Genomic DNA, 12,689 nt, shown 5'->3' with positions numbered 1-12,689 from the left:
CTGCACCGCTGAGAGAACTAGGAATTCTTAATTGCTATGACCCCTGCCCTGGAGCTCAGGATTTTGGCTCAGTTGTTTTACAAATGAGATCCTTTTGGGAAGATTAAATTTATTATAGATCAAACTGTAAATAATTTTACATTCTCTAGCTAGAAAATACTGATCAAGTTCCTAAATATTTCTAGGCCTTCCTGCATGGATATATCAACTTGGAAGATAAATATTTACAGAATCAATATAGATAGGGAAGCAACACTAGAGTATCCTAAAAATGAATTAGTAGAAGATAAGAATTCCCACTTTCCCTAAGGATCCAAGGAGGGCAGTCTTCAGATATTTGGCATTATTTGTACAGTACAAACCAATAAAAATAGATTTCAAATTTCCACTCAAGTATGTGAACTGTCTGTTTCCTAGGGAGGCCTGTTTCCTAGAGTGCCCAGACTCTGCTAATGCTTTGTAAATGCATTCATTTGTTGCCCATAAATATGGCAGATGTTACTACTTCCTTTGAGAAATACGCTACAGGTCTTGAGGTTGCATTCTTCAATCCCTCTTGAGAATATGCTTTCAATTTGATCATGCAGGAAACAAGCAATGCCCACACTTTCACTCTTTTGAGAATAGAATAGAATAGAATAGAATAGAATAGAATAGAATAGAATAGAATAGAATAGAATAGAATAGAAGTTGGAAGGGACCTTGGAGGTCTTCTAGTCCAGTGCTCTGCTCAAGAAGGAGAACCTATACTATCTCAGAAAAATGACTGTTCAGTCTCTTCTTAAAAACCTCCAGTGATGGAGCACTCATGATTTCTGAAGGCAAGCTGTTCCACTGGTTAATTGTCCTCACTGTTAGGAAGTTTCTCCTTAATTCTTGGTTGCTTCTCTCTTTGATCAGTTTCCAACCATTGTTTCTTGTCTTGTCCTCTGGTGCTTTGGAAAATAGTTTGATCCCCTCTTCTTTATGGCAGCCCATCAAATACTGGAATATTGCTATCATGTTGCCCCTGTTTCTTCTTTTCTTTAGACTAGCCAAATTCAAATCCAAATCTTGCAGCTGTTCTTCATATGTTTTAGTCTCCAGACCTTTGATCATCTTAGTTGCTCTTCTCTGAACTTTTTCCAAAGTCTCAATATCTTTTTTGTAGTATGGTGACCAGAATTGGTTGCAATATTCCAGGTGTGGTCTTACTAGGGTTTTCTAAAGTGGTACTAATACTTCGCGTGATCTTGATTCTATACCTCTGTTTATATAACCCAGGATGGCTCTCAGCTGGATGTCAGGGTCCACAATTCCAACAGTTTTGTAAGATAGAATGACACAAGAAACATGGGCTTAATGGTCAATTCCTTTCAGAGAACCTTCGATTGGCCAACAGCATTGACTTTGATAGTGGATGATGTGTGAAGAGTGTTTGTAATGCTTTTGTGGGGGAGGGTGATTAGGCAAATCGCAGTTACTTGCGTACATTGTGTGCTTCTATAACACATTTACCCATGTGCCCTCTGCTGATGTAGCACATTTGGGCTCAACTTTAATCCGCCTCATAGTCTGTTCTCTAGGTAACCAATAGATTTGGTTATCATCACAGCAGAGAAAACACTCATTTTTGATCAACTGAATGATGAAATCTGCAGCTTGCCCTAAGAACTTAGCACTTGCATGCATGTATATATACATAAATCCTTAATATACTGCACTTTTACTATATCCAAGATAGTAATAAATCCAATATGCAATACCATTTCCACTCCACAATTGCATGGCTTTTACTCTGAGCCACTGTCACAGTGCATGAGAAAACAAAGTATTTGCAGTCGATGAAAACTTTGGGCTCACAAGACTGCACACATTGTGACTGACTGACAGATCCACCATGCTGGTGTCCTGCCATTCGGTTGGAGGGGTGGGGAGGAAGGTTGCTGGCATTCTTCACATGCTTTCCCTTTTGCTGTAACCACTGGGAATTAGAGAGCGGGATTGTCTTCGGAGATGGAGCAGACTCCTTCCCCAGACAGTTCCAGCCTGATTCCAAGGCTGTCCTGCCCTGAGAGTGACCTGTTACCTACCCAGCATCTCAGCGTTTTCAAAACAACCTTGCTGCATCACATTGGCTGCCGGTGGACTGATGGGGGGGGGGAGGCTGGGTTTGGAGAAATGGAAGAATTGCTTTGGGCGGGATTCCGCCTGACTTTTTTGCATCCACTTTCCCTCCACAAAAGTTCTTTTGATTAATGTCAAAGAAGTCAAGAGTTTTACTTTCCTGAGGAACCAGTTGGGACAGGTCCTTACATGATTAAACTGAACTTGTTCTACAGGAATGGAAAGAATGAAGCCATGATTTTTATTATTCCCTTTACAGTAGTGGTGGTGGTGGTAGTAGTGGTGGTAGTAGTAGTAGTAGTAGTAGTAGTAGTAGTAGTAGTAGTATTGCACCTGATCATCTGGTAGCTATTCAGCTTTTCAGCTTTTCTCTGGACACTCTGTAAGATGACTCTGGGAACAGGAACCTGGGAAGAGGCTGATGCCTTTTCAGCATAACTGTTAGGATCCCAATGTCACGCTCCGGCTGAAAAGCCCAACTAAGAAAAACATCAGAGTCATTGCCTTCTCTAATGTATGCTTTACTGAGCAACAACAAACCAGTAGGATTAAGGTGAACGCTAGCGCTGAAGAAAGGGTGGGAAGCAGCTAATTAAAAGAACAAATCTTCTCCTCCCCTCTCTGACAGTTCAGATCACATTGTCCAATGCATCTCCCGAAGAAACAACAACTCTTCAGCTCTCACCATGATAAGGAAACCTGTGGATCCAAACTTCTCCCCAGTCTCTCGCCTCCCACTCTGTAGGCAAGCTAGAAGCAGGCAGCGGTCCTAAAGGCAGCAGGTTTCATAGCTTGATACCCAATTGTGCCTTTGCAAGAAATCTCTACTCCACAAAATTTTGTTAAACATGACCAGCCAGATTTAGTGCTGGATCTCTTGAAAGCTTGGCATTAAATGGGAGTGCCATAAAATGAACCTGCCTGCTTCTCTGCCCTTCAAATAAGGGTACAGATAGAACGCTGGCTCAGTACTTTTGTCTAAAAAAATGGGGTTGCACCCCAGGCTCTGCAAATGGAAGTCCAACTGAAATCAATGCCACACAGCAGAGGTAGGCACAGTTTAAGTGAAACCAGCGCAGTCCTCCCTTTCCAAGTATGCCTTGGCCTAAGCACCATGATAGGGTGTTAGAGAAGATTGTCTGAAGGCAGCTGGTTACCTCCGTTTAATTTACAATGTTTGCAGTGTGTGCCAAAGAAGATAACGAAAATGACCCACAATCAAGAAACGATCAGAAGACAAAGACACACGGAGAAATAGCATGGTCAATTGTCAATGACTGAACGGGAGACTTTTGCATAACAAACAGCTGCTTAACATTGCCTATTTATTAAATTTATATAGATGCACATATCACAAGAAGTGACTCCAGACGGCATATAGCAAAAAAATATAAAAACCATAAACATGTTAAACACAGTCATTTTCATTTTAAAAAAGAAATCATACACAAGAGATTTGCCAGCAATGGAGCCACCTCAAGATCTCACCAGTCTCCTGAGAGCCCCTGGCCTGATGACACAGCCAGGTCTTGAAGGACTTCCAGAAAATAAGAGGGGAGGGAGGTGACCTCATTTTTGGGGGGGGAATGTTCCAGAAGGCAGGTGCCATGGCAGAGAAGGCCTGGGCCTGCCAAGAGTGCTTCCCTGAGAGGTGGGCCCTGTAGCATCTCTCTCTTGCCAGATCTGAGGGAACAAGCGGATGACATTCAGGAGAAGCAGCCCCTCAAACAACCCGGCCCCATGTCACAAAGGGCTTTCAAGGTCAAAATCAGCACCTCGAAATGGGCCCAGAGGCAGCCTGGCAAACAACGCAGCTCATGGCACAGAGGCCCACATTCTGCACCAGCTGAAGCATCTGGATGCTGTTCAAGGGCGTCCCCAGGTATACCTCCTGGTATGAAAAAAGTCTGCCATCCTATAAGCTGTGGGTACCCATCTGCCCTTATTGGTAAAATCTGTTTCCTGACTTTGACAACTTTTCCATCAGGAAAAGGTTTCCAGAACAGATTTATAGGAAACATCTTCCTACCAACTCAGACTTTGGTCCATCCAAACTCAGTTTTCTATATTGGCTGGCAGGATGTGAGGCTGGGCTCTTTCCAAGCTCACGTACAGATGGCAAAGATCCCACTTGGGAGGGTTTGCATACAAAGCAGGCTCTAAGCTCTGTCTCTTCCTTGGATATGTGGCTTCCCTAAGATGTGGAGCTGCAGCCGGCAATCGGAGTGCTTGCTAGGCATTCCTTCTCTCAAGACACTTATGGAAGCAGAAGGACCCCGCCACTGATTCTGCGATACAAGATTTTCTTCTGATTCTGTTTTAAGACACGTGTTTTTTTTCTGCACTATTTCAGGGACCTGTACGCTGGCATACAAGGGAGGGGAGGATTCCACTCCATGGCTGTATAAGGCACACCAGACGTGTGGAAAAAAGATTTATGAGTCCCAAGATAAGCTCCTTTGAACCTGCACTGCCTGTTATTTATGTTCTCTTGTCCAATACAACAACTTTTTACTACTTTGCTCCTCAATGAAAACCATACAGCTTTTCCTCCCAGTTACAAGATGGAGAAGAATTTTCTTCATGATTATTTCTGAAGTCTTAAAAAAACAGAATGAACAACAACCCAAGGAGACATTCAGACAGATTAAAGTTATCTCTCCAGCAGCTAAATATAGGCAGGCCTATACTTAGTTGTATGCTGAAAATAGCAGGTCTAAAAGGTCTTCCAACTTCCAGTCCCTATTCCACTGCCTGGCGATGCCGGACTCAGGGTGCCCAATTCTTTCCAGGGAAGGACAGAGAGAACCTGCACGCAGGCAGTCTCTCACTAAGGACTATGACAGTACAGAACTTACAAATCCAAGAAAAAAGAAAAAGAAGGTGTTAACCCAAGGCCTTGTATACCCAGCTCATGAAAAGCACGTAGGTCCCTCACTCACTGCCCAGGGAAAGAGCCAGGGATTCAAGGCCAGTCTAAAGGATGACAGTACTGAGGCCACTCAAACTTCTGGGAGGTGCGATTCCAGTGGGCAGGCCCTAGGACAGAGAAGGCATGCTGCCTCTCATCAAATGAAGTTCAGGAAGAGGGCACATTGAGGCTTGTCTATAAATAATATTTATTCTTGACCTCTGTAGCATCTGAGTATAATAAGAGTGCCTTGATATAATCCTTTATGTGGGCTCCTGCTAGTATTCAGTCAAGTCTCTCATCATCTTTCTCCACCAGCACTCTAAGTGGCCTTTTCTTTCTTTCATTTCCTGGACCTCCTCACAAAACCAGAGAGCCCCAAGGACTGGCAATCGGGGAGACACCAATCCAAGGCTCTTGAGACACACCTATTCCAGGTGGTTAACTAAGGCCTCAGTCAAACTACCTGCCAGATCCCCAGGAAAACTGCCAAATTTCCTCTTGAATCCTATAAAAGGCCCAAATTAGGCTTATCAAATGCTTTGACAATACAATGTGCAACTCCATGTCTTTGAGGCAAGGAAGGGTGGAGGTGGTGACACAAATAAAAGCTGGAGAGTCAGCATTCAGTCCATGCACAGGTATTTTCTGAGTAATATCTATTACTACCATTTGAAAAATAGATACACCACCCTGAAAATGCTATCACTGCCATCCAAATCAATTTCAGTAAAGCTAACATTTGAAGATAATGTATTTTTTCCAAGGCCTTCAATTTAACATTTAACATTTTTTCAGACACATATGAAGTTCTGGTCAGACATCCGAAGAAGTATATCTCTAGACATATGCAAACCTTGAAAATTATTTGGAAGAGATACTTCAGGTCTCATATGAGTACAGCCTATAGAAGCAGCTCATTGTCTTTCAGGATTTTTCAGGAAACTGGTGCTGTGGTCATTTGAGGCTGACACACTTCATTCAAGTCTTTTTCAGTGTCTGTGGTCCTGATACATTCACACATATGAAGCAGTGGGGTACCACAAGGTTGTCTTAGGCCCAGGGCAGTATCTTCATTAATGACTTAGATGAGGGAATAGAAGGGGATCTCATCAAATTTGCAGATGACACTAAACTGGCAGGAATAGCCAGCACCCCAGAAGACAAGCTCAGGATCCAAAAAGATCTTGACAAACTTGAACAATGGGCCCTATCCAACAACATGAGTTTCAATGTGGAGAAAAGCAAAGTTTTACATTTAGGCCGGAAAAATTAAAGATTACAGATTATGTGAAACCTGGCTCAAAAGCAGAAACTGTGAGAGGGACTTTGGAGTCCTAGTGGACGATCACTTGACTATGAGCTAGCAGTGTGCAGGAGCAGCCAAAAAAGGTTATACAATCCTGGGTTGTATAAACTAAAGTAGCAGACCAGAGAATTGCTGTGGACATAGTATACTTAAGATTTCAGTAAGGCACTTGATAAAGTAGACCACAATCTACTGCTTGGTAAGGTAGAAAAGGGTGGAATAGACAACGTCACCATCAGATGGCTCTGTAGCTGGCTGACAAACCGTACTCAATGCGTAGTCCTCAATGACACTGCATCCACATGGAGAGAAGTAAACAGTGAGGTACTACAAGGTTCGGTCTTAGGCCCAGTACTCTTCAATATTTTCATAAATGACTTAGATGAGGGAATTGAAGGGGAACTCATCAAATTTGCAGATGACACTAAACTGGCAGGAGTAACTAACACCCCAGAAGACAAACTCAGGATCCAAAAAGATTTTGACAGACTAGAACAATGGGCCCTATCCAACAAAATGAGTTTCAATGTGGAGAGAAGCAAAGTTTTACATTTATGCAGGAAAAATCAAAGGAGGTACAAGTATAGATTAGGCGAGACCTGGCTTAAAAACAATAACTGTGAGAGGGACTTTGGAGTCCTAGTGGACCATCACTTGACCATGAGCCAGCAGTGTGCAGCAGCAACCAAAAAAGCTAATACAGTCCTGGGTTGTATAAACAGAGGCATAAAATCAAGATCACGTGAAGTATTAGTACCACTTTAGAAAACCATAGTAAACCACACCTGGAATACCGCAGCCAATTTTGTCCCCATATTACAAAAAAGATGTTCAGAGTTTGGAAAAAATTCAGAGAAGAGCAAGTGAGATGATCAAAGGCCTGGAGACTAAAACATACGAAGAACAGCTTCGGGACTTGGGTTTGGTAGTCCAAAGAAAAGAAGAAATAGGGGACACATGATAGCAGTATTCCAGTATTTGAGGGGCTGCAACAAAGAAGAGGGGGTCAAATTATTCTCCAAAGCACCAGAGGGCAGGACAAGAAACAATGGTTGGAAACTGATCAAAGAGAGAAGCAACCTGGAATTAAGGAGAACCTTCCTGGCAGTGAGGACAATTAACCAGTGGAACGGCTTGCCCCCAGAAATTGTAAGCACTCCATCACTGGAGATTTTTAAAAAGAGGCTAGACAGTCACTTGTCTGAGATGGTATAGGTTCTCTTGCTTGAGCAGGGGCTGGACTAGAAGACCTCCAAGGTCCCTTCCAGCTCTATTCTATTCTAAGCAGTAACTGTGAGAGGGAACTTGGAGTCCTAATGGATGATCACTTAAATCTGAGCCAGCAGTATGCAACAGCCACCCCAAAAGCCAATAAATTCCTATGTTGCATTATCAGAGGGATAGAATCAAGATCATGTGATATATTAGTACCACTTTACAATGCCTTGCTAAGACCACACTTGAAATACTGCATCCAGTTTTGGTCACCACAATATAAAAAAGATGTTGAGACTCTGGAAAGAATGCAGAGAAGAGCAACAAATATGATTAGGGGACTGATGGCTAAACATATGAAAAACAGTTACAGGAATTGGGTATGACTAGTCTAGTAAAAAGAAGGACTGGGTAATAATGTTCCAATATTTGAGGGGCTGCCCCAAAGAAGAGGGCATCAAGCTATTTCCCAAAGCAACAGAAATCAGAACAAGAAGCAACAGATGTAAACTAACCAAGGAGAAAAGCAACCTAGAACTAAGGAGAAATTTCTTGACAGTGAGAACAATTAATCAGTGGAACATCTTGCCTTCAGAAATTGGGGGTGCTTCATCACTGGAGCCGTTTAAGAAGAGACTGGACAGCCACTTACCTGGAATGGTACAAGGTCTCCTGCTTGAGCAGAAAGTTGGATTAGAAGACCTGCAAGGTCCCTTCCAACTCTGTTGCAGGTCATTCTCGACTTACAACAGTTCATTTAGTGACCGTTCAAAGTTCAAAGAGGTTTTTAAGAAGGGACTGGACAGCCATTTGTCTCCTGCTTGAGCAGGGGGTTGGACTAGAAGACCTCCATGGTCCCTTCCAACTCTGATAATGTTCTAAGCTCTTCCTTCCATCTGCGAATTAACCAGAGGGTCTTCCCTCACTGCTTACTCTTAATTCTCTTCTGAAATCCTCCCATGTAACATTTCCAAACCAATTATGCCTTTTTTGTTCTTATGTCTTTTTTTGGCAGAGGGAGGGAATGACATCCAAAGGGCTGAAATAATTTTGCAAAGCAAGAGCACTGGAGATTGAACAGTACAAGTATTTGTTAATTACGTAGGAGATGAAGAGAAAGTCATTAGGAAATGGTTTATAAATCCAGTTTGGTTTCCCTCTCAAAGACATCATAAGAAGAAAGCATTTTTAAAGTCAAATAATCTATTCTTCCATCCCCCCTATTTCCAAAATATGGGAGATATTTATTCTGCTTTATGCTAATACAGAATAAAAGGCTTTTAGAAGAACTGGAGATTCCTGGTTACTCTTGGAGAATCACTGGATCTGGCCCACATCCACTATAATATCAGAGCCAAATGATGCACAATATAGCCTAGAGTCCAAAAGGTGGAATCATCACCAGCGTCACTTTTCCTGTTCCCAGAGAAGAGACTAAACTGTTAAGAACAAAATAACACAGGCCTGATTTTCAAACAGAAAATTTTGTTGCTCACATTGTGAGACAAGTAAGGAAAGATTTTAATAGAAGACAAGATCCCAGCAAAGAGATGTCTGATTAAATAAAGGGAGATAGAGGAGCAAAAAAGAAGAAGGAAGACCTGCTGGGAGCAGCAAACATAGGAAACTAAAGAGGTCTTGTTTGCAGGTGATATAGAGAATAAGTAAATCTCATGTTCCATTAAGGGCTGGACTTGGATCGTGTTTGGAGTCTTTTTTATATGGCTGGGATAATTGTGTTATTATTACTTTTAATCTCCAAGCTAGATGAAGAAAAAAGCACCACTGTTCGGACTGTCCTCTGTCTTTAGCTACTTGAGATGGTCCACGTTTTACTCTGGGGCCCTGCTACTCTCTGCCAAGGCCACTCCACCAATCTCGCAGAAGGATCCTTCTCTGGCCTCTGCCACTTCACTGGGGAGAAGCAGGCTAAGTAAATAAATCAATAAACTTCTGTGACAGCCAAAGAGGCAAGTCTGGTATAGTTCTCCCAGATGTTTGAAATGAGAGGCCACTGACATGCTCACAATCTGTGATGTGTCCAGAAATACAGAAACTTAACGAGCTTTTAGCTTTTAGCAAATCCATCTCAATGGTTCCAACAGATTTTGGGTAAGTATCTGAGGCACAGTTACAAATGTTGTGCCAGAACTGAAGCACAGAAACCTCCCTAATGATTGAAAGGAAAATATATCAGAGGGAACACGGCTGACATCCAATCACAAGTGCATCGGCTGCTCGGCCAAGAAGTGCTTCTTTGCTAAATGATATCATAAAAACCAGTAGATGACTGATTATTGCCAGAAGCCGGTGCTTTAGTGGATGTTCATGTTAAGAGAAAAATTATGACTGGTGCCGGTTAGATGCCCTCTGAAAATTGCAGCTGTGTTACTTTGATTTATAGCAGTACTTATATTACCAAATATATTGACATAGAACTGCTGGGCCCTTTCTCTTCCTTTAAAATTTAAAACTCAAGATGCTTTCTCTCCATTCAGCTTAACGAGGAATAAAAACTACACCAATCACAGAATTAAGAGCTGCCAATGGGGTAAAATCACCTTTGGGGTAAGCACGGTGAATTTATGATTTACTAGTTAACTATCGTCCTGTTTTCATGAGGGGGGGGGGATATAATGAAAGCACAGCTCCAGTCCTTTCCCCGACCCAATTCATCTCATTTCTCCACAAGAACAAAAGGCTGGGGAAAGGAAGGGGGAGGTGGAAATCTGACGGAGGAAAGCTGCCCCTTTCGCCCCTTGGGCAAGAGCCTTCCGCCCTGGGAGAAAACGCGATTGGAGCAGACTGTAATCTACGATACTCTGGTCTCAATTAGGCAGAGGACACCTATCCATGGGGCCCGTTTCTGACGGTGGACCCTTCACACAAGCAAGCCATATTCTGCAGTATTTTAGTCAACAATAGTGTCTGAGGCGATCTTTCCAGTGATACAGACCCCGGCATTCTCATTCGCCAATGGATAAATACATTAAGAATTAATTACCTTCAGCTGCCCTTTTGAAAAAGACTTTACAGCTTCCACAGGTCAAAGCTCCATAGTGGCATCCGGAAGCTTCGTCCCCACATATCAAGCATGTCTTCTGGGGTGGGAAATAATAGTCAATAGGCAGAACATGGTCCCTTCCAGTCTCCAGCCTTTGGAGGCAAAAGAGAAAATCAGAAAAAAAAACATTAGCAGGTGATTTAGGAGAAGCCAGCCTTTACCAGGAGTCCATATGCTTGAAAGTGACAAGGAATCACGGCTGCACCTCATCCTGCTCTAAGGGCTTCCCAAGAATACCATCAGAGACTGAATCAGGTAGGTTTTTCACCCCAGGGATTTTGGAGACCTCCCACTGGCCCAGGGCTTCCTGTAAGTGCTGCCCTTCTTCATCTCTGCCCTTCAGAGAACCTCCCATGACCTGCAAACATCTTCTGAGTGGCAGCGCTAACCCTCCTAGGACAGAAGAGTAGAACTTGTTCCTTCTTCCTTCTGGACATAAAGCTTCAACTTGCCTCTTTCAGAGTTTACCCTTTTTTCTTCTGTGGCAAAGCTCCCTGACTCTTTAAATGAGGAGCTTCTGCCTATCGGGAGAAGTGGCAGAGCATTGCCACAGGTCACAAATACAGTTTTACCGTTTTATAGTACAGCCAAATATTAGTTCTTTGATATTAGTAATAAATACAAGTTTTCAACGGAATGGTGCCTATCAAGAAAGAAGGGTGTCTATCTTTTTGTTCTTTTTTTCTTTCATAATTATTCACTACTCTTCCTTATTTTCTTTGTTACTTTCCTAATGTTTATATAGTTTTTAATCTTGTTAAAATATCTTCAATAAAAATTATATTAAAGAAATGATAACCCAGAACAGAGGGTAAAATATAAATTCATTTATAACCACTGTCAAAAGACTTTTCTTTTTCCGTCCTACCTGTTCATTATTCATCATTTCTTTTCCAGTATAATTCGTCTTAAACATTTCTTCAATAATGACATTAAAAAATAAAAAAGAATGCCCACCTTAACTCCCAAATTTACAAAGTGAAATGCTTCCATTGGTTAATTACCAGTGGCTGAATTCCACTCCCTTATCAACCAGGACTGGGCCAGGGGCAGGCAGCCCAGCCCAGCCTTCCTTCAGGACGCAGGCGCTTGCCCTCAGCCCAGAGGCCCCACCAGAGAAGCCATGGGAGGCCCCACCAGCGCTGCAGACTGGACGGAGTGGGGGGCAAAATGCAAAACTGCAGACCCCGCAATAGGAATAATGCAAAAAACAAGAAGGGGGACCCAAGCAGTACTTATTTCATTTTTCTGAGAAAAGTATGTGGAAGCAGAAGTCTGAGATAAAAGAGTGAAAACTCTTGATATCAATTTCTGGTTTGGATGATTGAAAAAGTTCACTTAACCTATAAAATGTCTACCTCATCTCTGTTTTATTGAAAATTTTAAGAGACTGAAGAAATGGGCCAGATGCAGTTTAACAGTAAATGGGGAGGGGGCTCTTCTTGCAGCTTTTCTAGCCAGGTGAAACCAGGCTCTATTTAAAACAGTCAAGGAGCCATGCCATCTTTCATCAGGTTCTGATGTTGAACTAAGAGATAAAAATAATTAAAAAACAAACATGGGCATCAGCGCAGATATCTTCTGTGTCAGAAGCCAAAGATAAAAAAAATAGGCAAAGAGTTCCTGTGGAACTCCGCTAGTCATTGCCCACAAGATGCCATGCAGCCAGCGCTGTTCAAAGACATTTCCACAGTCATGTGGTCAGTGTGTCATCGTGGAGTGCTTTTACCTTCCCATCAGAGTGGTACCTATTTATCTACTCTCATACAAACTGCTGGTTGGCAGGAACTGGGACGAGGACGGGAGCTCACCCAGGTGCATGGTGCTGAGGTCTTGAACCTGGGCTGTCAGCTTTCCAGCTGACAAGTTCAGTATCTTAACTGCTGAGCCACCGCACCGTCCAGAAGCCAAAGAGGACATCAATATCCATGCACATAAAATGCTACCTTCAAAAATGGCCCACTGGAGATGTCCAGTTGGCATAGAGTTCTCTCCATGCCAAACAATAAATGACATCACATTTCATTGAAAGGCAAACAGGAATTTGAGATTAAATGAGTCAATAAAGAAAACACATGTAATAC

At 42.5% G+C, this 12,689-nt stretch overlaps 1 protein-coding gene across 1 annotated transcript in view; it reads right to left on the bottom strand.

Annotated features, from left to right (window-relative positions):
• The window catches only part of AR (androgen receptor), a 209,445-nt gene that overhangs the window by 103,764 nt on the left and 92,992 nt on the right, over positions 1–12,689 (bottom strand). The window contains exon 2 of the mRNA XM_039365373.1: positions 10,546–10,697. Within this exon, the coding sequence (XP_039221307.1) occupies positions 10,546–10,697 (152 nt within the window). The remainder of the gene's footprint in view (positions 1–10,545; positions 10,698–12,689) is intronic.

Source organism: Crotalus tigris, unplaced genomic scaffold, assembly GCF_016545835.1.
Source record: "Crotalus tigris isolate CLP2741 ecotype Arizona unplaced genomic scaffold, ASM1654583v1 scf7180000020062.1902635, whole genome shotgun sequence".
Lineage (NCBI taxonomy): Eukaryota > Metazoa > Chordata > Lepidosauria > Squamata > Viperidae > Crotalus > Crotalus tigris.
This window is presented reverse-complemented; position numbering and strand designations above follow the sequence as displayed.